Below are 23,737 nucleotides of genomic sequence, written 5' to 3'. Positions count from 1 at the left end.
TTCTTGTGCACCCCCTTAAATCCGCCACTGCATGTTGAATGTGCACTAAAACTGACTTTTTCGTTTACTACATTTAAGGTCATTTTAAGCCTCGATTATCCAGAACTTCATATTCTGAATAAATGAAAATGAAATCACAGTGAAAAATTATCGGACCACGACGAGAGTCGAACTCACATAACCTCGATTAAAAGTCGAGTGCTTTATCCAGTTAAGCTACGTGGTCTTTTTCTCTACAATTTGCATATGTTATTGAAATACTGTAGTTAGTAGTTGTGAAATATTCAATGAAAAATCCATTTTCTCTGTTTCATTGAATTGCATCATCAAATTCTGAGTTATCCATTCAACCAGGGACCTATATACTAACAAAATAGTATATAGGTCCCTGATTCAACGCTAAGTCGATAAAAAATTAGAATTACTGGATCAAAAAAGTGTGTCAAAGACGAGGAGCACAATAAAATAAAGTAAGTTTTTAAAGTTAAATAATAATAATAAAAAAAACCTTGTCTTAACCGTAAAAATGGCGCGAAATACATTGTAGTCATGTGACTATCACGTGACAAAATCAAGCGGAGTGTTTAAAAATGTCGGACAGCGAAGACAATGTGCCGAACTTGTGTACAAAGAAATCTCGTATGTCTCTCAATATAAATGCTGATGGATCTGGAGATGATCAGGTTAAATTTGTATTTTGATATTTTTTCAATTGTTGACAGCTTAATAATTCAATTTACATGTCTAGTCTAGAGACCTGTTAAAAAAACACAATAATAAACAATACAGTAAATACATGTATACATTATTGCAGTATCAACACGTTTGCTAATAGTATATAGGTTCTTGATTCCATACATAGTTAGGGAAATAAAAAATCAAAATAATTATTGAAATCACAAGGGCTTGGTTGCAGGATGGTGTGTTAAATTGTCTGAACACACTCTAGTTAGAATAATCTATAACTGTGTCTCGGGACAAGCCCTCACCACAGTTAGAATACGTCCCATATACTTGCAATGTAGCAAATCGGAGTGGATCCACTCCGAAATGATTTTGAAGAATACAAAAGGAGTTGCACTGAAAATAACTACCAAATTAATCATAACAAACCTGTAGCGTTTCCGAGTAAATCCTTTTCACATTCATATTTTGGTAGCTCTCAATCATAATTCCTCTTTGTAATAAAACACAAAATAACGGTAAAATGTTTATTAAATCCAAATGAAAATAAAATATAATTCAAATCAATGTCACAAAGTATAAATCCAAAAGAATTGAATGAAAGGCACTTAAAATAATTATTCCAATGTAACTCAAGTTAAATTCCCATTATTAAACTACTCTTTCAAATTACTCCCCCAAATTACTCCCCTCTCATTATAAAATGAGCCTGCTTATATAGTTTATGACTCCTCTTACTCCTCCTAATGTCTCCCCTAAAGTAAACTAAGGTCAAGCTATAAAGTCTAAACACTATAAATCACTACCATTGTATAAAACCTCCTCCTAACCTAATTAACAGCTCCCCATGACCTCTTTGCAGTCTGGGTCAAGACATTGATAAACAATCTAGTCTAAGAATAAAAGTAAAATAATAAAAACATACTAATCTACTGAATAAGAAAAGTAAATATAAAAAAATAATAAAGATAAAAAAAAATCATTATGCTACATTTCCCCCTGCTTAGCTTTGTACCCCGTACAAAAACAATTAAACAAAAATAAAAGCCTTTCAAACAAAAGTAAGACAATGTAAATAATAAAAGCAAATGATAAAACAAAATCAATCATGTACATCATCAAAAATATGCAAAATAATGGCATTTTAAAACAAAAATACTTATAAATGATGAATTAAAAAAAAAAATATTAAAATGTCATCTATTTACAAATTTATACACGGTCACAGTTCATTTATTACTCTCATTAGAATTGTCCAAGAAATCGTCCATGAAATCTGATATCAAGTCCATCACTGGCACCTCTCTCATTTCTTTGGTATAAGAAAAGTTTATCTCTTTAACAATTTCTGAATGTCCGTCCTTGTGATTAATTTTCCTATGAATTAACTGGATGGTAATGGATTTCTTTTCCTCAGAAACATTGTCTTTTTCTTCCTCATTACTGTTCTCGGCACTCTCTTCTGTTTTGTCACAATCCTCAGAATCTTTTGATGGCTCGAACTCTTCTTCATCAGATGAAATATCCTCATATAAATCACTTTTCACGGTAAAATCCATATTCCGGTCATTAGAAAAATTTGGAATATCTTCTGGTGAAAGGTCATCTAAAACTTCCATTAAACTGTGTTGCGAAAAATAATGTCTTTTAAAGTTGAAATTCCTTGTAAATATCCGTTGACAAATGTCACATTGATAAACTTTCTTCTTGGAAAAATGGTGTTCTTCTAAATGTCTTTGTAAATTCCTTTTATATTTGTACGTAATATTGCAGTCAAAACATTGGAACATTTTCACATAGAGTAAATTTTAAGTGTTTATTTTCTAAATCTTGTTGGGGTTTTTATAAGCCTGCCCAGTCTTGTTTTCTTGGGTTCCATCTGGGTTGGGGTTGACAAATGTCCATTATTCTCCTCCCTGCTCCTCTCTAACGGTATATCCTGGGTCTTGTCTTTAACTGGCAAGGTGTTTTCGGCTTCAGAATTTCCAGTGTTGTTAAATTGATCTTCAATGTCTTCGGGGACTTCATCACTTGGACATAAATTTGGAATGATGACATCTGGTTCACTATTTGTAGTTTTCTGAATAATGCGTTGCAGTTTCAAATAAGTTGTCTTGTTCACTTTTAATGGTTTAAGATTGTCCGCATGAATTACGACAGGTTTTGAAGAAATAGAATGTTGAATTCGATATAACACACCACTGAGTTTTTCAGTCACTACCCAAGGTCCACTCCAATTTCTTGCAAGTTTAAGTTTGGTTCCTAATATTTGCTGAGGTTGGAAACGACACACAGTATCACCAACACAGTATTGAATTTTTCTCACATTTTGATCATAATTTTTCTTCTGGGTTTGGCTACTTTTCTTGGTTTCTTCTCTAGCAATTTCATGGCATTGATCTAATTTTTGTTTCAACTCACGAACATAGTCATGATAATTGTTTGAGTCACTTATGACATTATTATCCTGATCAGAGAATAAATCAACCGGCATGACCATTTCTGTTCCAAGTAACATTCGGTACGGACTTATTCCAGTTGTTTCATGCACAGTACTGTTGTAAGCCATGGAAATTCCATCGATGAATTTGTCCCAATCATTTTGATGTAAGGAAATGTATTTTGACAGCATATCTTTAATTGTACGGTTCAACCTCTCTACCATTCCATCTGATCTTGGGTGAAACGGAGTTGTACGTGTTTTATGAATTCCAAGTAATGAACACAAGTTTTGAAAAAGTTGACTTTCGAATTGTCGGCCTTGATCTGTATGTAACGCATAAGGGCATCCATAACGTTTAATCCATCCTTTGAATATAACATTAGCGACAGTTTCAGCTTCCATATTTGGAATCGGGAATATTTCAACAAACTTTGTAAAATAATCTGCTACCACAAGAATATACACATTTCCACTAGCTGTTTTTGGAAACGGTCCAGCAATATCTGCTGCTATTCTTTCCCAACGTCCCCCTGCTATGAACGATTCCATAATACTTCGCTTTTGTCGTTGTGGATTCTTTCTTTCTTCACACACATAACACGATTTCACATAATCGGTCACATACTCACGAATATTTGGCCAGTAATAAGAACTTTGATTCACTTTACGAATATTCCTCTGAATTCCAAGGTGTCCTGAAACTGGTGAATCATGGAGATACCACATCACAACATCACGCATTGATTTTGGTGTACATATCCTCAATCTCACTTTATTCAATTCCATCCATTTAACACACAAAACATGTTGATGGATTTCTAGAATTTCCCATCTATTGTACCAAAACTTACACTCAGGATCAAGTTCTGTGATTACACTACTAGATGGTTTGTTTTCAGATCCAAATTTTTCAAATAATTGAAGAATCGGCCCAATTCCTTTGTCATTTTCTTGTTGATTACGAATTTCTTCATACGTAAGTTGTAGATCTGGTATTTCTCGTTGTTTAGCACGACGTGGACGATTACGTTTTCTCCTTGTAGTTGGTACTGTTTCAGGCTCAGAATCACTCCTCTCTTCATCCTCACTTGTCACATTAAATAACTGGAAAATGTCACAGATGATGTCATTTGCCCCCTCGATAGTCTCCTTTGAATTTTCCCGCAGATCTTTCACATGAGTCACTAAGTCACCATCATAGACACTATGTTTTTGTTTACACTGTTTACATGTTTTTTCATGTAAATCCTCTTTTGGTAATCTTGAAAGTGCATCAGCATTTGCATGTTGTTTTCCAGCCCTACGTATAATTGTAAAGTTATATGGTCCTAACTGTTGCAACCATCGGCAAATTTGTCCATCTGGCTCTTTGAATTTATGAAGCCAGGTTAAAGATCCATGATCTGTTCTCAAGATAAATTCTCTTCCTAATAGATAATGTTTGTAATATTTCACAAAGTAGATAACAGCTAACATTTCCTTTCGCGTTACACAATAGTTTTTCTCGGCTGAGCTCAGTGTTCTGCTTCCATATGCAATAACTTTTTCTCTCCCATTCTGGATTTGAGAAAGAACACATCCAATGGCTTCATTACTTGCATCCGTGTCTAATATAAAACTTTCACCATCGACATCTGGATATCCTAATATTGGTGCATTTTGTAGTTTCTTCTTTAGTTCAATAAAAGCTCGGTCACACTCTTCTGTCCATATCCATTTGCTATTTTTGCTAGTCAGAGAATGCAAACACTTTGCAATATTAGCAAAATCTTTAATATACTTCCGATAGTAAGATACTAATCCTAGAAAACTCCTTAATTCTGTGACATTCTTTGGTATTGAAATCTTTTCTATTGCTTCAGTTTTAGCAGGGTCTGTCTTGATTCCAGTCTTAGAAACAACATATCCAAGAAATGACACCTCTTTCTTGAAAAATGAACATTTCTTTGCTTTCAACCTCAAATTAGCGTCTTCCAGTCTATCCAATACTTGCTTTAAATTCTCCAAATGCTCATCAAAGCTTTTTCCATAGACAATGATGTCATCTAAATAAAGTACAGCTACATTCCACTGTAGACCACTTAATACTCTTTCAATTATTCTCTGAAAAGTCGCTGGAGCATTACATAATCCAAAAGGCATAACATTGTACTGATATAACCCTCCTCTTGGTGTAGCAAATGCTGTTTTCTCCTTGTCCTGATCTGACATAGGTACTTGGTGATAAGCCATATTCAAATCCAAAGACGAAAACCAAACAGATCCAGCCAATGCATCCAAGTTATCATCTATCCTAGGTATCGGATATGCATCCTTTATCGTCTTCGCATTCAAACGACGATAATCCACACAAACTCGCCAACTTTTGTCCTTCTTCTGAACAAGAACAAGTTGCGACGACCATGGACTGCTGGATTTCTCAATAATTCCCTGATCAAGTAGTTTCCATATTTCTTGATCTAGAATTTCCCTTTTAAACAATGGAACCCGCCGCGGCGCCTCCTTAAACGGCGTTCCGTCACTCAAATTTATCCTGTGCTCACCAATGTTGGTTCTATGCAAAACTCCATCCGGGTCAGCAAACACATTTCTCCTTTCAATGAGAAATTCCTTGAACTTTTCAGACTCTTGAGAATTTAAATTTGTAATTCCGTTTTCATAGACTGGTTTCAGGTACTCTGGTAATTCTTGAGTATCTCCCTGGCTAATTGTTGCTATAATTTTTCCTTTGTCACAAATTGGTTGACTCACATATGCAACAGGTACAAGTAATGCTATTTCAGTATGCTTCGGTACTGTAATTGCATGGTCCTCTGGATTATATAACCGAATGTAAAACTCTGTATTGCTTGAATCAAGAAGTGTTCTGGCAACTCCTAATTTATACGAACTAACGAAAGTTTTCAAAGGCATTGGTATTCCAATTTTCCCATCAGCATTCATAAGCATAGATCTTACAACAAATTCATGTCTGCCTGGTATGGTAAAAGAATCCAGATTATAAATTTTTCTCGTTGGACAAACTTCATTCACATCATTTTCTTGATCATATGTAAAACTCAAAGCACAATGTTGATAGTTCCAATTACACTTGAACTTCACAATGAAATCTTCTCCCAGTAAATCATGTGTGACTCCTCCAACAAAAACACGAAATTCAATATCAACATCCTTCAAAGTAAGAATCATTTTAGCAGTACCCAGAAGTTTTAGTTTACGTCCATCAGCTGATAAAAATTTACTTTTCACTTGCTCTAGTACAGGACGATTATCCAAAGGAATGCTATAAAATGTTTCTTCAGTGATAAAAGTTTTCCTCGCTCCTGTGTCAATTTTCCATGTTACTGGTGTTCCCTGAATTAAACCATTAACCAAAAATCCATTCCTTCCTGGGATTAAAATGTCAGATGTATTCTTCTCAAGAACATCACAATAATCACTTTCATTGAGCTTCATATCCATAGAATCAGTATTACATGCTTCCTCATGAGCTCTGTTATTAACTACTTGTAAATTACTGTGAGTTATCTCTTCTGTACTAGGCCTATTCATATCAGCGACCAACGCACGGCCTACTGCCTCGGTCTCCCGCTGTTTAACTGTTTGACAGTTCCACTCATTGCACTGCTTATGTTCCCCTTATTATTGACAGGACAATTCCTTAGAAGATGTTGTGTTGAATTACATTTGAAGCAAGCCCTCTTCACACGTTGTCTCATATTATCAAATCCATTACTCCCATCATTTGGTTGGCTAACTTGATAAATTCTGGGCTTTGTCAAGGTTTTCGGATCTCTGTTTTGTTGTTCACTAATCCTTATGCATTCTTCTTGCATTGCAGCCGTTACTGCTTCTTGTAATGTTTTAGGTCTAGTTCTCCTAACTGCAAGCCTAAAATTTTCCATCTCACTGCAGTTATCAAGGAAAGTCTTTAGACTACATTCTTGAACATACTCTCGGCTTTCAGGGTGAGCTCTTCGATACAAATCTTCCAGACACTGAGCAAAATCCCTATATGATTCACCTTCCTTCTTTCTTCGTAGTTTTGCCTCTGCAACATAACTTTCCTTCATTGCCTTGTGTCCAAATCTATTATCCATTGCCTTGATTAGTTCCTCATAACTATTTCTCTGTTCATCTGATAATCCATAAGCATATGTTTCGGCTTGTCCTCTCAAGGTAGTAAATAAAATTCGTCTTCTACGATCAAAATTCCAGTTATTGAGAACAGCAACATTTTCAAAATATCTTATGAATTCGGTCCATATTTCATTTCCATCTCCTCTGAAAGTACGCTTTACATTGACTTGATGTGTGGATTCCGGAAATGGTGTTCCAATATTGCGCTCTTTGCCATTGCCACATTTTCCTGGTGTATTTTGATAGATATTCCATCTATTTTCTGATTTGATTGATTCCTTAGAAAATTTTGCAATCAAACTTATGATCAATAAACACAGCGTAACAATTCCAACAGAAATAAGAAATTCCTTGGTCAAGCAAAGAAGCATGTATCCCGGAAAATAACGATATAATCCAAGAACAGAAACACATCCACAGAAAAACATTAAAATCCAAAATAATGTTAACATATTCCATTTTGAATGTGAAGAATTTTCTCCCTGAAGTCTCCCATTTTGTACAATTTCAGGTGAATTTTCGTCCACAAATGAATCCTCCAATCTTCGCCTGACATTTGAAATTCCCGAATTTGAAAATAGTCCCGGCGTCCTTTGTTTCAGAGTTCTGTCACAATTTGTCATTTCCATGTCCATTAACGAATACGACGTTTCATCCATTTTTCATTCAACGTTTTCTCTATTTAACATGTGCCTTAATCCTGCATTTACAACTTGGACATCTATAATATTGAGTAATGATTTTTCCATTGTCCGCACTAATTTTATGATGGTTTTCATTCTTCAAAAACATAACAAAACAATTTGGACACTCTTTCCGATTATCAACACGAATAAATCCAATGAAAATCAAATCTCCAGAATCACTATAATCCAACACATTTGCAAATTTAGGTCCGTTAAGATCCATTTTAGTTCACAATAAAATCCACAAATTATCAACAAATTATCCCACCGCTGCCACCATTTGTAGCGTTTCCGAGTAAATCCTTTTCACATTCATATTTTGGTAGCTCTCAATCATAATTCCTCTTTGTAATAAAACACAAAATAACGGTAAAATGTTTATTAAATCCAAATGAAAATAAAATATAATTCAAATCAATGTCACAAAGTATAAATCCAAAAGAATTGAATGAAAGGCACTTAAAATAATTATTCCAATGTAACTCAAGTTAAATTCCCATTATTAAACTACTCTTTCAAATTACTCCCCCAAATTACTCCCCTCTCATTATAAAATGAGCCTGCTTATATAGTTTATGACTCCTCTTACTCCTCCTAATGTCTCCCCTAAAGTAAACTAAGGTCAAGCTATAAAGTCTAAACACTATAAATCACTACCATTGTATAAAACCTCCTCCTAACCTAATTAACAGCTCCCCATGACCTCTTTGCAGTCTGGGTCAAGACATTGATAAACAATCTAGTCTAAGAATAAAAGTAAAATAATAAAAACATACTAATCTACTGAATAAGAAAAGTAAATATAAAAAAATAATAAAGATAAAAAAAAATCATTATGCTACAAACCTTTTTGAGATTGTATATGCCTTTTAACCTAAAAAATAATCCATATAAATACGAAAATTCAATTCATTTTCTCATCGTTTTTTCCTCACTTCAAATTTAATGCCATGTTGACACTCGGAACTCTCTGGATTGTTCATAGAAAATGCACAGTGTACGAGTTATCGCCCGTGTTTATTTTGCAACATTGCCAATACACGGAACGAATTCTATCGTTAAACCGGGTCTGTAGGACAATATCATTTTAACGATAGAACGTTCTATCTAAATACACTCAAATGCCATGGATATGTCGAAGTGATTTGCAAGTCCCAACCACTTATTCTTTTAAGTACTTTACCGGTCCCATTGAGTTTGAGATAACGAGGTTTGACTGTATTTTAAACCTTGCTTCCAACAATTTGGGACATTTTGTACCGTTCCTGTATTTCCATGGTATGGGGCAACATAGAAAACATAATGAACATATACAGTGAAAAACTGTCTAATCCAACACCTGTGCAATCCAGTTCACTGTGAATTCCAACCTTTATTTTCATTCCCATTTTACTGTTTTCTTTATTCTTTACACTGTGTAATCTGATACTCTGTCTATTCCGTCACAAAATTGGTCTCCAAGTGCATGTTGGATTAGACAGGTTTCACTGTATATACAGGTTTAATTTGTAAGCCGCTGCCCCATAAAGTTTGTAATGTTGTAGAGGGAAAACAGTGAGTTACGCCGATTGTCCCCAGATCGACCCCACAAAGGGAAATTACTTTTGTAAATGTGAAAATCGTCTATTATTTCACTTGAAATGATGCTGAATAAACACATACTAGATGCAGTGGATTTTTTTTTAGTTTTATGAGGCTTATTGTTGTGTAAATCACACAGACTTGTCAAGTAAGCATATTTCTTCAAGTGCTTTAGCTCCAAAAATACAATATATCATATATAATATTTAAATTTTTCTCTGACCTATTATTTTTTTTACATCTCGGTCTCCTCATTGTGACGTCTTTCTAACACAAGTTTGTCCATGTGTATTTCATGCAAGACTATCAGTCTATGCGAAAGTCACTGGACCGTCGGCTTTTACCGGTAAAATTTGGTTCGGGTCGGTAAAAAATTCAGGATACAGGACCGATTGTCCGTTGAAAAATTAAGGCCTAAAAATCTTAATTTACATGTACACATGTTCTTATTGTCCACACATAGCCTTTATTTGATCAATTTAGCAGTAATACATGCTTAATTTTAATTTATAAGAATTCTGTCATGATCGTTTATTTCTAACTCGAATTTCCTCTGTCACGGAATATAGATCCATAGATAGCTCATACGTGATTCGGTTGGGCGAAATTATTATCATTATTAAACAAGAGTAACTGTAATGAGTTACTTCAGGAAAGAAATAAATATATTTTAAAGTGCATTTTAAGTTTTAAAAAAAATCTTTGACAATGTGTATTTCCTTTGTATGTGTCAAATAAACAGAAAAAAGAGAAAATTGTATGGAATTGTATATTACCTTTTAAAAAGGAAAATTATTAATTGTTCATTTCAATAAAATAATTTTTTTATAATCTCAAATCTGGATCTATTTGAGGTTCATTTTAACAGTGAGAATTCCCCCCCCCCCCTCCTTTTTTCAATCTGTGTATCATAATGAAGTATGATTGAATTTAAAGGGGAAAAAAAGGTCGGTCTGGTAAGTAAATGCTTGGTCTGGTAAAATATATATTTTTACCAGACCTTATGTCCTGTAAAAATTTTAGACTTTCGCATAGACTGGACTATGCACAAAAATGGCATTCAAATCTTGTTTCATAGTTTGCTTAGTTAAAAAAAATTGCGAATACATCAAATGTAAATATTACTTTTTGTACTAACCTTTTAGATGTATAGTAATTTTACATTTGCTATATTCTGTAATTTGAAGTGAATTCATTATAATTCCACTTATTTTAGGATGACATATCATCTACTGCAAGTGCCAGCACCATTATGGAGGATGCCTCCACTAGAAGTGACACCCCAACACAGGGAGTAGGTGGAAGGAGAGGGAGGGGCAGAAACAAAAAATGGAGGCCAAAATTACAATTCAAGTGTACAAACTTTGTCAAGGTTTAGTAACCAATGTATTTATTGTATTCTAATCCCAATGTTTCAAACTGCAATTACTACCATAATGTTCAAAGCAAAGGACTGTTCATCATTGTAATGTTAATTAATTTAGCTGATAATGGTAAATGTAACTTCCACTTGACAGAATTTGAAGACATATATGGACATTCATTATTGCTGTATATCTCCTCTTTTAAGGGAGGACATACTGTTATATCATTTTTCTTTATTAGCTCACCTGTGCTGAAAGCTCAAGTGAGCTTTTCTGATCACATTTTGTCTGTACTTTGTCTGTGTGTCTGTCAGTCTGTCCATCTGTAAATTTTTCACTTTTTCGACTCCTTCTCTAGAACCACAGGACCAATTTCAACCAAACTAGCCACAAAGCAGTCTTGGGTGAAGGGGATCCAAATTTGTTCAAATGAAGGTCCATCCCCTCTTTCAAAGGGAGATGATTAAGAATTAGTAAACATTTGGTGGCATCTTTTAAAATCATCTTTTCAAGATACATTGGGCCAAAAAAGTTGAAACTTAAGTGTAACTTTCATTAGGTTTGAATTTGTTCAAATTATGACCCCTATAGGGTTAGGTAGGGGCCACAGTGGGGGATCAAAGTTTTACATAGGAATATATAGGGAAAAAAATTTGAAAAATCTTCTCGATAACAGCAAAGTCATGATTAGTCATATTGATATGGAAGCATTCATAGGTAGTGTAGATTCAAGTTTGTTCAAAGTATGACCCTTGGGGGAAGAGTGGGGCCACAAAAGGTGAACAAGGTTTTACATAGGAATATATAGGAAAAAATCTTTAAAAAAAATCACCTTCTCAAGAGCAACAAAACCATGATTAGTTATTTTATAATGAAAGCATCCTCAGGTTGTGAAGTTTTAAGTTTATTCACAATTTCCTTATTGACCCTAGGGAAATAGTGGGACCACAATGGGGGTCAAAGTTTTTTCATAGGAATATATAGTTAAAAAAAAACTTCTACTGAAGAACAACAAAGCCATGATTAGTCATGTTAATATAGAAGCATTCTCAGGAAGTGTAAATTCAAGTTTGTTTAAATCATTACCCCTGAGAGTAGGATGGGGCCACAATGGGTGATCAAAGTTTTACATAAAAACATAAAAATATATAATAGATGTAAATCTGCTGATGTAGAACAGCAGAGCCATATTGACTCAGGTGAGCATTGTGGCCCATGGGCCTCTTGTTCCTTCTCATTCTTCTAATCTTAATATTGTACAATTCAAAAAACTTTAACAAAATTCACAGGAGGATCATGGTCAGCCAATTTTTGGAATAGATGTCAACAGAAATACCAAGGATGGAGAACCCATTATATTTGCATCTGTAGGCCACAACAGGGTATGTATTGTATGTAACTACAACTATATATAGGCCACAACAGAGTACATACAGTCAAACCTCATTGTTTCAAACTCAGTGGGACCGAGAAAAAAACTTAGCGATGTTCAAGGCTTCAAGATATTGAGGGTAAAATACTTAAAGAATAAGTGGTTGGGACTTCCAATTCACCTTGACATATCCATAGAATTAGAGATATCGGTGTTCAAGATGTATAATGTATATTGGTATCAATATATTGAAAGTACCCAATACATTGGTATTTCATTATATATCGATACACCACATTTTAGGATGTATACTTTTAAAATTGTCTTTAATTATCATGTTTTTTCAATGTTTTTTCTGATCCCTTGTTTTCCTGAATAAAATACTTCTCAAAACTTTAATTCTTATGCAACTGTGAGACTGAGCTATGTACTCTTTGATTGCCTATGTTTTTTTTTTCTTTGCAGGTAACAATTTATGAACTCCAAGAGAATGGGAAAATAAAGCTAGTACAGGCTTATGCAGATCCATGTGTATCCTCTTATGTTACAAAGAAGCAAAACACTTTAATATCCTGCATGTATACAGGAAAATTTTCACCCCAGCTTTATTTTTGCTCTTGTTGCAAGTGGATGAACTTAAAAAGGCAAATTCAAAAAAGACTGCAGAACTCTTTAACACAACTATCTGGGCGAAATCAAAATGGAGCAAAATTGTTTGCAAGTGTGAAAGAGTGAAATAAGAAGGGGTGAAAAAAGCCTGTATACAGTACATCATAATGTATTTTTGACCTAAATAACTTTGATCTGAAATTGTTCTTGGGTTAAAGACTCAAGCATAGGTCTCTTGTCATTTTATTATCAGTCCTTAAATGATAAATACAGACAGATGAGAATTTCTACTGCTGTGCCTGGTCATATGACAATGTTACTGGACAACCATTGGTCGCTGTGGCTGGTCTAAGGGGGATAATCAGGATTTTAAGTCCCATAGCTCTCTGCTGCGTCAAAGTTTGTACATTCTGCTTTTATCCTCTAGTTCTATTTTACATTTACCCCAGTACGTATATAGAACGTGTATAATGTATATCTTTTTAATATAATAAAGTCATATTTTGTCACTGAGAAGTTCAGTAGAGAAAAATGTATTAAAAAATATGAAATAGATATGTTAGGATGTGATTAGAGATGTCCCAAGAGATTTATTCAAACTCCATTTTACTGTAGCTGAATTATGGAACGGTGTAATAGTTCTTGAGTTTGTTAGAATGTTATTCAATTTTTCAGCATTTTGTTGGACATGGTATAGCAGTCAATGAACTTAAATTTCATCCAAGGGACCCAAACATGTTACTCTCAGCATCCAAAGGTCAGTGACCTATAATTACCGGTAGTTTTAATTTCAATTATTTCAGAAATTTTAATATCAAAAGATGTCGTGAAATGTTCACATAGTCACAAAGAATGGACAAGCATTTCTTCATTTATTTGTAGACCACACCATTAGGTTATGGAATGTAAAGACTGACGTTTGTGTGGTGAAATTTGGTGGGGTGGACGGTCACAGGGATGAAGTACTTAGTGCAGTAAGTTCACATTCTTAGTGCAGTGAGTTCACATTCTGAGTGCAGTTAATTCACACTCTTAGCACAGCAAGTCCACACACATAGTGCAGTAAGTTCACATTCTTAGTGCAGTAAGTTCACATTCTTAGTGCAGTAAGTTCACATTCCTAGTGCAGTAAGTTCACATTCCTTGAACAGTTAAGTTCTCATTCTTTGTGCAGCAAGTTCACAGTCTTAGTGTAGCAAGTTCACTCTATTAGTGTAGGAAGTTTACACTCTTAGCGCAGTAGTTCACACTCTCAGTGCAGTAAATTCACATACTTAGTGTAGTAAGTTCACACTCATAGTACAGTAAGTCTACACTTGTAGTAGGTTCACCACTGAAATGAATAAGGAAAATTTTTTTCAGTTGTCATATCCTGTCTTTTTTCCCTAAAACTTTCTGCCAAATAAAGAATTTTTAAATAGTAAATTCTGGTAATTTGACCCCCCCATTAAGTTAATACAGTATCTGTAGGACTCTATTCATTTTTATTCCAAATGGAAAAACTTTAAAGTAGTGTAACAACTGTTGATAATTTGTGAGAAGATCATTGTGAAAATAAATCTGATTATAAAATGAGCTTTGAATAAGTGGATTTGTTTTCAGTGTATCATTTGTAAGGGGGGTACTTGTTGTTTGTAGGATTTCAATATAACTGGGAGTATGATCACTACCTGTGGTATGGACCACTCCCTGAAGATCTGGAAGACTGACACAGAGTCCATACAAACTGCCATGAAAGACTCATACACATACAATCCAGCAAAGACTAACAGGTTCACAATACTTAACCTAGTCATAATATTTATAATATATTAAATAGCATTTATTTGCTGTGAGCAGAAAAATGTGCTTTTTCAGAAATTGCTCCACATTGCAGTGCCTAATTACTTATAGATATTACATTGAAGAAATATGATGGTAATCTTTAGATATCTTCAATTGATTCTGGTGTTTAATTTTCCTACAGACCCTTTCCTACAGTAGCTCAGCATTTCCCAGACTTCTCCACTAGAGACATCCACAGAAATTATGTAGACTGTGTACGATGGTTCGGTAATTTTATACTCTCAAAGGTAAATCTCAATCTTGAGATGTTCTCAAAGGTAAATCTCAATCTTGAGATGTTCTCAAAGGTAAATCTCAATCTTGAGATGTTCTCAAAGGTAAATCTCAATCTTGAGATGTTCTCAAAGGTAAATCTCAATCTTGAGATGTTCTCAAAGGTAAATCTCAATCTTGAGATGTTCTCAAAGGTAAATCTCAATCTTGAGGTGTTCTCAAAGGTAAATCTCAATCTTGAGGTGTTCTCAAAGGTAAATCTCAATCTTGAGGTGTTCTCAAAGGTAAATCTCAATCTTGAGGTAAGGTAACATCTCTGTCTTAAAGTGTCATTTTCAACAAAAAGAAAGATTTTAATTGATGTGATTTTAGTCCATTTTTGTGCATGCAAAGCATTGTTTAATGAAAAGGACACATGCAGTGTTACAGTCAGTATTTTGGCATGGTATAGCAACAAAAAAAAAAAAATATATATATATAAATAAATAAAAATTGATTGGAAGTTGTACCTAATTAAAAACATTTACAAACCTAAAATATGGCAATATTGCTGCTTTTTTTATTGCATATTTCATTATTTAATGAATTCTTATCAATGATAAGAGGCAGAACTTTATTTAATAAATATATGGAGGGAAAAGAAAGTTAGGTCTGAATTAACTCTAGTCTTTTAAATATTGTTTCATGTCTTGGAATGTCGAAACCTAATTGATTTATCAACTATGTACATACATGTGTGAAATTTGTATTATTTGAAGTTTAATTTCATTTCTTCCTTGTAGTCTTGTGAGAACTGTATCATTTGTTGGAAGCCTGGCCCCCTGTCAGAGCCTAACTATCCCCTGAAGCTGAGTGACAGTACGGTTTCTATCCTCCATCGCTTCGACTATAAGGACTGCGACATCTGGTACATGAGGTTTGGCCTGGATTTCTGGCAGAAGGTGAGTGTTGGCATTGCATCATTAACAGAAATTAAGGACTTTAATATCTTTGATCTTTGCTAATTTTTTTTCATACCTTTGCAAAAAATTCTCAGCTTTTAAATCAATCATTGCTATTCCTTTCATTATTCACCATTACCTTTCATTATTCATCCGTTACATGTATGTTAAACATTAATTTTTGCCCAAAAGCAGAAATGTAATGATTATTTATGTTAAGTTGGGTAGGTGGGGGGATGTGAAAAAAACAGACTTATGTTCCTTCACCAAATAACATGTCCATGTTTATTTAGTTTATATTGTTTTAATTTATTTCACACAATTATGAAAAATTATTTGTAAAATAATGAAAATTGCATCAAAATAACACTTTTTCATGGTTTTTTTTTTTCAATTACAAAATATGGAGGGCAGGTTTTCATGTCAAATTGATACCTAGTGCTCATATTCATTGAACAACATGGTAACCTAACAACAAAACTTTATGTTAAACGTGATGACTTCAACTTTTTTATCATCAACTTCCCGTATTTATGTAGCAATATACCCTTATCACCAGCATATGGAGTTTATGTCTCCCAGTTGATTCGATACGCAAGAACATGCTCTATGTACAAACAATATTTATAATGAGGCAAGCTATTGACAAACAAGTTGGTGAAACAAGGATATCAACAGTCTCGTTTGAAGTCAAAATTTTGCAAGTTCACCTGATCCCACCTCTGATGTTTATAGAGGTCTGTGTTTGCTCTGCTACCGATTTGTATTGTTTCAATGGACTTTTAAGCTTGATTACTGTTCGTTATCTCCATATTCATGCAACTCATATCATGCAGATCTATTGGTTGACATACATGTACATACTTTCCAAGTCCAAAATTAGTTTAATAACTTCCTTTACATGTATCTTCCCATCAATTTAGGCTAATTTGTGATATCATAGAAAAATTTCTGGCTGATTTTAAAATTCTTTGAAATAAGTGATTAGAAAAGACATCTTTTGAGAAACTTTTCCAACCAAAAAGGTACATGTATTTTACTCTGCTGCTCTTTGTGTTAAAATTTTCACAGTTCTGCCCTTCTTTGAAATCAGTGAAAGTGCTATGGAAGTAAACCTGAGCATAACAAGCATTTCATACAAAGATAAAATATGTCAAAATGACATGGCTATATAAATTATATGACTTTAGTAATTTAGATAAGAGCAGTTATGAGTACTTGTACACATTGGATTTATGCATTTTATTATTAACTACAACTAATGAAACTGTATATGAATTCAGTTCTAAGATCCAATGTACTTAGAGAAAGGTAGAATAAATGAGTTTCCAGGAAAACTTTGTTCCTATACTTGAAAACAAACTTTGTTTTTCAAAAGCTCAGAGGTTTGATTTTATATTAAGATACAAACTAGATTATATCCACTGTGTTCTATTTCCACTTCCCCTCTCTGCTGTTTTAGCGGATATCGTGTAATATCCAGAATGTATTGTAGGGGGTTCAGGGGGGACATCAGGAGCTATATATTCCCTTCTGCTTTCTTCCCACCTCTCTTGACCTGCCCATGGCCTGTAAGCTGGATCATTAAAAGCCCTCACATCATAAGAACTTCCCTCAGTTCTTGGATCTCGACTGATATAACAGGGCTCCCTAGGGGGGCGTGGCTTAGGAAGGGTGGTAATTCTGTTCAGCATATCTGGCATGCTCTGGCTGTATCTTGGTCGAGGACGACGAATAATATCCACGTTCTGGGCAGTATAATAGGGGTTCCTCTGTCTCTCTCTGTATCCATAATATTGTGACCTTCTTGAAGGTGGATAAAGGTCTGCTTGGCTTTTACTACGGTCGTACAGATAGGGATTGTATATGGGGCGTGATGGAGTCGGTCTATAGTAATCACGTCTATCCACATATCGATTTTCTCTCATCCTGGGTAACGTTCTTACATCACGTTGAATCCCAGGGTATCTGATCATATCTCTTGTGATCCTGTTTTCTACTGTGTTCTTTTTATGCCTCTTTTTCTTGGAGTCCTCTTTGACTTTCATTTTCTGAGAAAGCTCAGGTTCCTTCTTTCTTCGATGTTCTGCTTTAAGGAGTTTCTCCACTTCACTGGCATCTGCATTCTTTAGAATTTCAATGGGAATGCCTCTCCTTCTCTTTTCCTCTTTCAAAGGAACACTTCCATTCATGATGGGTTTGTACATTTTCTCTGTTTTCTGTGTTTTATTTTTGCAGCAGTAGTAGTAAATGAGAGCTGCAATGACACCAATCACCATGATACCACCTGCTATAGAGGAAAACACTGTTACATAAAACAGGGTCTCATCACATTCAAAGTCACTCATTTCATAACTTCTCACATCCACTCCTAGTCTGTGGATCGGGGACTTACATACATAGCTGCTGTTAGAATGGTGGATAATTCTGACTTTTGTCATTAACATCCACTCTTGGAAATCAACAAGTTCACATCCACATAAAAAATTGCTGTTGGAAAAATCCACTTCTTGTAGTTTCTTCAGCACAGATAAGGTGGAAGAGTGGAGTACATGGATAGGGTTATCACTCATGCTGATCTTTTCTAAGTTTGGACAGGAGTTGAACGTTCCCTCAGTCAAATATCTGAATTTATTGTGGCTTAGATCAATGCTTTTGATCTGATATAATGACTGCATTGTGTTGTAAAGCTCAATATCATTAGATATGTGGTTGTGTTGTAATTGGAGAACTACCAGGTCACTCAAAAAGACAAATACAGCAGGTTTCAGTTGACTAAGATTATTTTGACTCAAATCTAACTCTTTCAAATCATACATGGCATAAAATGATTGGTCATCCATTTCACTGATCTTGTTACCATGGAGATCTATAGATTTGGCAGTCTTCCAGCCAGCATTCCTCAACCTCACAAGTTTGTTATTGGACAAATCAATCACATCTGGTGACTTGGGACGGAATGTTTGATGGTACACCATAGATATCTTATTGGAGCTGAAGTTTGTGTGGACTAGCTTCCTGGAGTCCAGAAACAGGAATTCTGGGAGCTGAACCAGGCTGTTCTGACTGATGTCAAACCTCTGAAGGTTGTGAAGTCCAGTCATGGTGGAGATGTTGTTGATCCTGTTTCCAGAGAGTAACAGGTCTTCTAGGTCTTTTAGTGTGCTGGGTGCCTGGTAACGTGTCATTTCATTGAAGCTAAGTTCTAGTAATTTCAGGGACTCGCATTTTGTTACAACTACAGAGTTGTCTCCAAGACGATTATGAGATAATCTCAGGGTTTGGAGGTTTGTCAGAGATTGTTTGAAAGTTTCATCTATCTGAAAGGAAACAAATTTCTGAATGATATAATCGAACAGCTTTACCGTCTCAAATTCAACCAATTAAATTGTACCCAGAATACTGAGAAAAGTTTCATGGACATTTAGAAACATATAATGTTTTGATTTCATTGTTGTTTTTATAACATGAATTGAAATAAACGTATTAGCCAGGGCTTAATTGACCCTTTTTGGTAAAGACCTGTACCCTTTCAATTAGGAATTTCAAATAAAAAAATTGGCAAAATTTGGAAATATCAGTGTTTTACTGTTGATTAAAGAGTTAAATTGAAGGCTTATTCCCTATTCACATCTTTGTGAATTGTTAAAATCCAAAAATTCAATTTTTTAGAATGTAAAATCCACTGAAAAATTCAATCTCTTTATCATTTGGGAATTTTTACCATAATTTTGGGGGGAAAATTGTTGATTTTCAATTAGGACAGGGTCCTTTTGCCAGACCTGGATGCAAGGGTTATTAAGCCTTGTTAGCTGTCTTTTATGCAAGAATATTCCAGATTTAGAATGCTTCATGCTTTGTAAAAAAATGCAATCAATTTTTAAGGTATAACAATACTGTATGTGTACATAAATTGGTGTATTCAAAATTTAGCGCAATCACTGGGTATGAAGTTGTTGGCGAAATCATGAATTATACATGTCCATGCTGTATATTGTATTTATAAATGATTTCTTAGCGGTATTCATGAATTAGCTCATCGTTGTCTGCGCCAAAGCCGCTAAAATATGAAGCCCGCTTTTTTAAGTACACATACAGTAAATGAATTGATAGAAGTGATAGACCTACCTCTGTGATTTTATTATGTGAGGCATCCAGATGAAGGAGTCCACCGATTTCGGTCACAGCATTAGAAAGTTTGTCTAGTTGATTATAGCTGACATCCAGAACCGTGAGACGACGGAGATAATCCCTCAGACTTAGGGGGATTTCCTGGAGGTTGTTCCTGGCTATTTTTAGTTCAGACACAGAGGTTTTACTCAACATTGGAATAAGATCAGTCACTTCTGTCAGGTTCATATCAGAGATATCCAGATGTTTGAGTTGTTCAAAATGAGAGGAGTTGAACATGTCTGTGAGATTTTCCACACCTATCCCAGAATTCCCTGCCAGTGACAGAAGCTCCATTCTCACTGGGTAGGCAAAAGTATCAGGTTCTATAACTGATATTGCACACTTAGACAAATTGACATGTTTAGGAACTTGATCAGACCATCCTTTGGTATATTCAAATGTATCCTTCCCAATGACAGTAAAGTTATTTCCTGAGAGGTCAAGGACATTTAGAGAGGTCATGACCTGAAATCTGAGTCCTAGTTTAGGGTTCTGTAATTGGTTAAAACTCATGTTGAAAACTCGAAGGTTACTAAGGTATCTGAATGGAATGTCTGGCAAAATAAAGAAGTCGTTGTGACTGAGATCTAAAACTTCTAGAGATGTCAAATGTTGAAAAATGTGGTTGTCAAGGCGCACTAGGTGATTCATGCTGAGGTCAAGGTATGTTAACCTCCGCAGGAACTTGAATATATTTTTATCCAGTGCATGAAGTCTGTTATTTGATAAATAAAGCTCTTCTAAATCCATGTATGGAGAAAAAGAAGTTTGTAGCTGAGGTCCTAGATAACTGTCAGTTATGTTGAGTTTTGTAATTTTGGGTTGAAATGTAAAGGCACTGAAGGTTAAGATACGAGTACAGCACACAGTGGAATTGTCACAAACACACCCCTGCATACACCCCCAGGAGGGAGGAATGGTCCAGATTACCAGAATACTAATACACATAATGATCCTCATGTCTTCACAAAAGGCCATTGTAGTTCATAAAACTTCTGTAAGTTGCTAGACACAGATATAACTAAGTTTCTCCTCTCATATACGAAAAGAAATGAAAAAGGAGAGGCTTATCATGAAGAAATGATTAGTGGTCTAGCCTTGTGTCTCCATGCTTTAGCTGTCTCCCTTTATAACACATGCAGTTCACTGATATCAACATCTAATTTTCTTCTCAACTGAGTGAAGGATTCGTGAAAACAAATTGTCCTTCACATGGTGAAAGTGGAGAGTATCACTACAAAACTATCCCAAAATAAAACCTGTACTGATTATGACAGAGTTTCCACCCTAATTCTAATTAGAATCTCTCAGATTACACTAATCATTGTATATCTAATGAGCGTTAACCTGTTCAGAACACTGTGTCTTTGCATATCTTAAATGTGGTCAATTTATTCTCCAGTCTTCAGTTACACATGCACTTTTAATAAAGTTATCACTACAGAGTATTGCTGACATGAAATATGAATTATTTTCTTGATAAAATAAATTTTCTTGTCAGAACTACATGGTTTAGCAAAAATTAGATGGACCATTTTCAAGCTTAATTATATATTTTGAATTCCCAAATTATAATTTTTTTTATCATTTTATGATTTATCAATATACATCCCCATCCTCTTTTTGAACAAATTACCATTTTATAAATTCTTTGCAGGTGTATTGTATTATATACAGGTATTTTCATCCAATTTAGTTTGAGCCAGTTAAATAAGCATGATTAGTTTCCACATTTGGAGTATTATTTTTATACCCCTGCTTGAAAAACGGGGATGTATTGTGATGAGGGTGTCAGTCGATCTGTTTGTTGGCCTGTCTGTACATCCGTCTGTTACGCTTTGGGGTACCCATCTCTTATCCACAACTCCTCTTATACCTGGAGTAAATAAAATTTAATGAGACTTTCACAGAATCTTTGTTACATAGTGACATTTTGCATCTCCTATTTTACTTTTTGATCGGACACATATTTCAGGTTTCCAATAGCACAACATTGAACACTGTCATTCTTTCTATAATATTGAGGGGTACCCATCTCTTATCCGCTACTCCTTACCACAGAATAAAATTGAATGATACTTTCACAGAATCTTTTTTGCCATTGTGCACCTCCTATAATTTTACTTTTTGATCAGGCACTTATTTCAGGTCTCCCATAGCAGAACATAAACTTTGCCATTATAAACATATTGCAGGTGGGGGGTATCATTTTGTGAGCTCAGTGCTAACAGTACCTCTAGTTTTATTCCTATATTATAAAGGTTCAGTTGGACTTTTTGAAATTGATTGTAACCATAATAAGTATTGTATGTATATGTATATGTACATTCCTGATGTCCCCCCCCCCTTCACCTTTTCAAATCTGCCACCAGGATGATATACATTATTTTATTGACAGGTGCTAGCACTAGGAAATCAGATTGGCAAGGTGTATGTATGGGATCTTGATCTTGAGGACCCAACTCAGTCAAAGTAAGTCATAATGTGACCAAAGTCAGTCAACTGTGACCAAAGTCAGGCAAAGTAAGTCATAATGTGACCAAAGTCAGTCAACTGTGACCAAAGTCAGTCAAAGTAAGTCATAATGTGACCAAAGTCAATCAAATGTGACCAAAGTAAGTCAAATGTGACCAAAGTCAGTCAAAGTAAGTCATATGTGACCAAAGTCAACCAACTGTGACCAAAGTCAGTCAAAGTAAGTCATATGTGACCAAAGTCAATCAACTGTGACAAAAGTCAGTCAAAGTAAGTCATATGTGACCAAAGTCAATCAAATGTGACCAAAGTCAGTCAAATGTGACCAAAGTCAATCAAAGTATGTCAGTGTGACCAAAGTCAGTCAAGTAATTCAAAAGTGACTAAACTCAATCAAAAAGTCAAATGTCGTCAAACTCATTCTATTATCATTCAGACATATTAGCTATAAATGTCAATTGAAAGCATTTTACATTTAAATACTTTCCTTTATATTGTCTTTCACCCAGTCATCGGATCTTAGATATATATTGCTGTGTAACGTGTTCAGCACAAAAATTTGGCCAGAATTTTACTCAACAGTGTGGCTTTTATTGATAAAATGTTGGCAAATGTAAATGGTTACTGATAATTTCAGTGTAAACAAAGCAAAAATATCAACTTTCTTCTTTCAGACCCATCATTTTAACACATCCCAAATGTTACACCCCAATACGCCAGATTTCCTTCACCAGAGATGGCAGTACAATGCTAGCTGTGTCTGATAATGCCACGATCTGGAGGTGGGACCGAGTGAAGTGAACCATGACTGCTGTCTCTAGATTCAGTGACCCATGACAAAGGCTAGGGGATATTATAACTGGAACATGTTTGCAGCTATGGGAGGATGTGGTTGGACAGGGAGGCTGAGGATACAAAGCTTTATGGCAATGGACATTATGTAAAGGAAGAACTGTGTGTAATTTGAAGAAATTAAAGGAAAAATTGTATAGAAAAATAATGTTGCATTCTTTTTTTGGGGGTGGGGGGGGGGGGGGGGAGGTGGAAGGGATGGGGTTATGTCAATGGTTGGTTGATTCTGTCTTTGGTATCAGGTTGTGCATTTACAGAGTTGGAATTGAAAGAAAGGTGTTGCCATCCATATTTCTCATGTACTGTGTGTGAAATCATATTTTCGTGGGGTCAAATTTTCGAGGTTTGAAGAAAAATTA

The 23,737-nt window shown here is 34.9% G+C and overlaps 2 protein-coding genes across 2 annotated transcripts; one reads left to right on the top strand and one right to left on the bottom strand.

The window, feature by feature from the left end:
* Positions 1 to 577: 577 nt before the first annotated feature.
* On the top strand, positions 578 to 23,526 carry LOC133185479 (polycomb protein eed-B-like). The gene is made up of 12 exons (XM_061320727.1): positions 578 to 683; positions 10,751 to 10,906; positions 12,188 to 12,280; positions 12,736 to 12,801; positions 13,153 to 13,278; positions 13,555 to 13,636; positions 13,762 to 13,853; positions 14,518 to 14,651; positions 14,846 to 14,951; positions 15,720 to 15,878; positions 22,450 to 22,523; positions 23,201 to 23,526. Exons 1-12 carry the CDS (start codon positions 591 to 593, stop codon positions 23,325 to 23,327), a joined length of 1,308 nt encoding a protein of 435 aa, XP_061176711.1. The 5' UTR covers positions 578 to 590; the 3' UTR covers positions 23,328 to 23,526.
* On the bottom strand, positions 17,106 to 21,130 carry LOC133185476 (toll-like receptor 3). Its single transcript, XM_061320724.1, has 2 exons — positions 20,007 to 21,130; positions 17,106 to 19,198 (listed from the first exon to the last, which is right to left on the bottom strand). Exons 1-2 carry the CDS (start codon positions 21,027 to 21,029, stop codon positions 17,294 to 17,296), a joined length of 2,928 nt encoding a protein of 975 aa, XP_061176708.1. The 5' UTR covers positions 21,030 to 21,130; the 3' UTR covers positions 17,106 to 17,293.
* Positions 23,527 to 23,737: the final 211 nt, after the last annotated feature.

This window comes from Saccostrea echinata, unplaced genomic scaffold (genome assembly GCF_033153115.1).
Source record: "Saccostrea echinata isolate AGI-Se365-2 ecotype Australia unplaced genomic scaffold, CSIRO_AGI_Sech_v1 ptg000012l, whole genome shotgun sequence".
In the NCBI taxonomy this organism is placed as follows: domain Eukaryota; kingdom Metazoa; phylum Mollusca; class Bivalvia; order Ostreida; family Ostreidae; genus Saccostrea; species Saccostrea echinata.
This window is presented reverse-complemented; position numbering and strand designations above follow the sequence as displayed.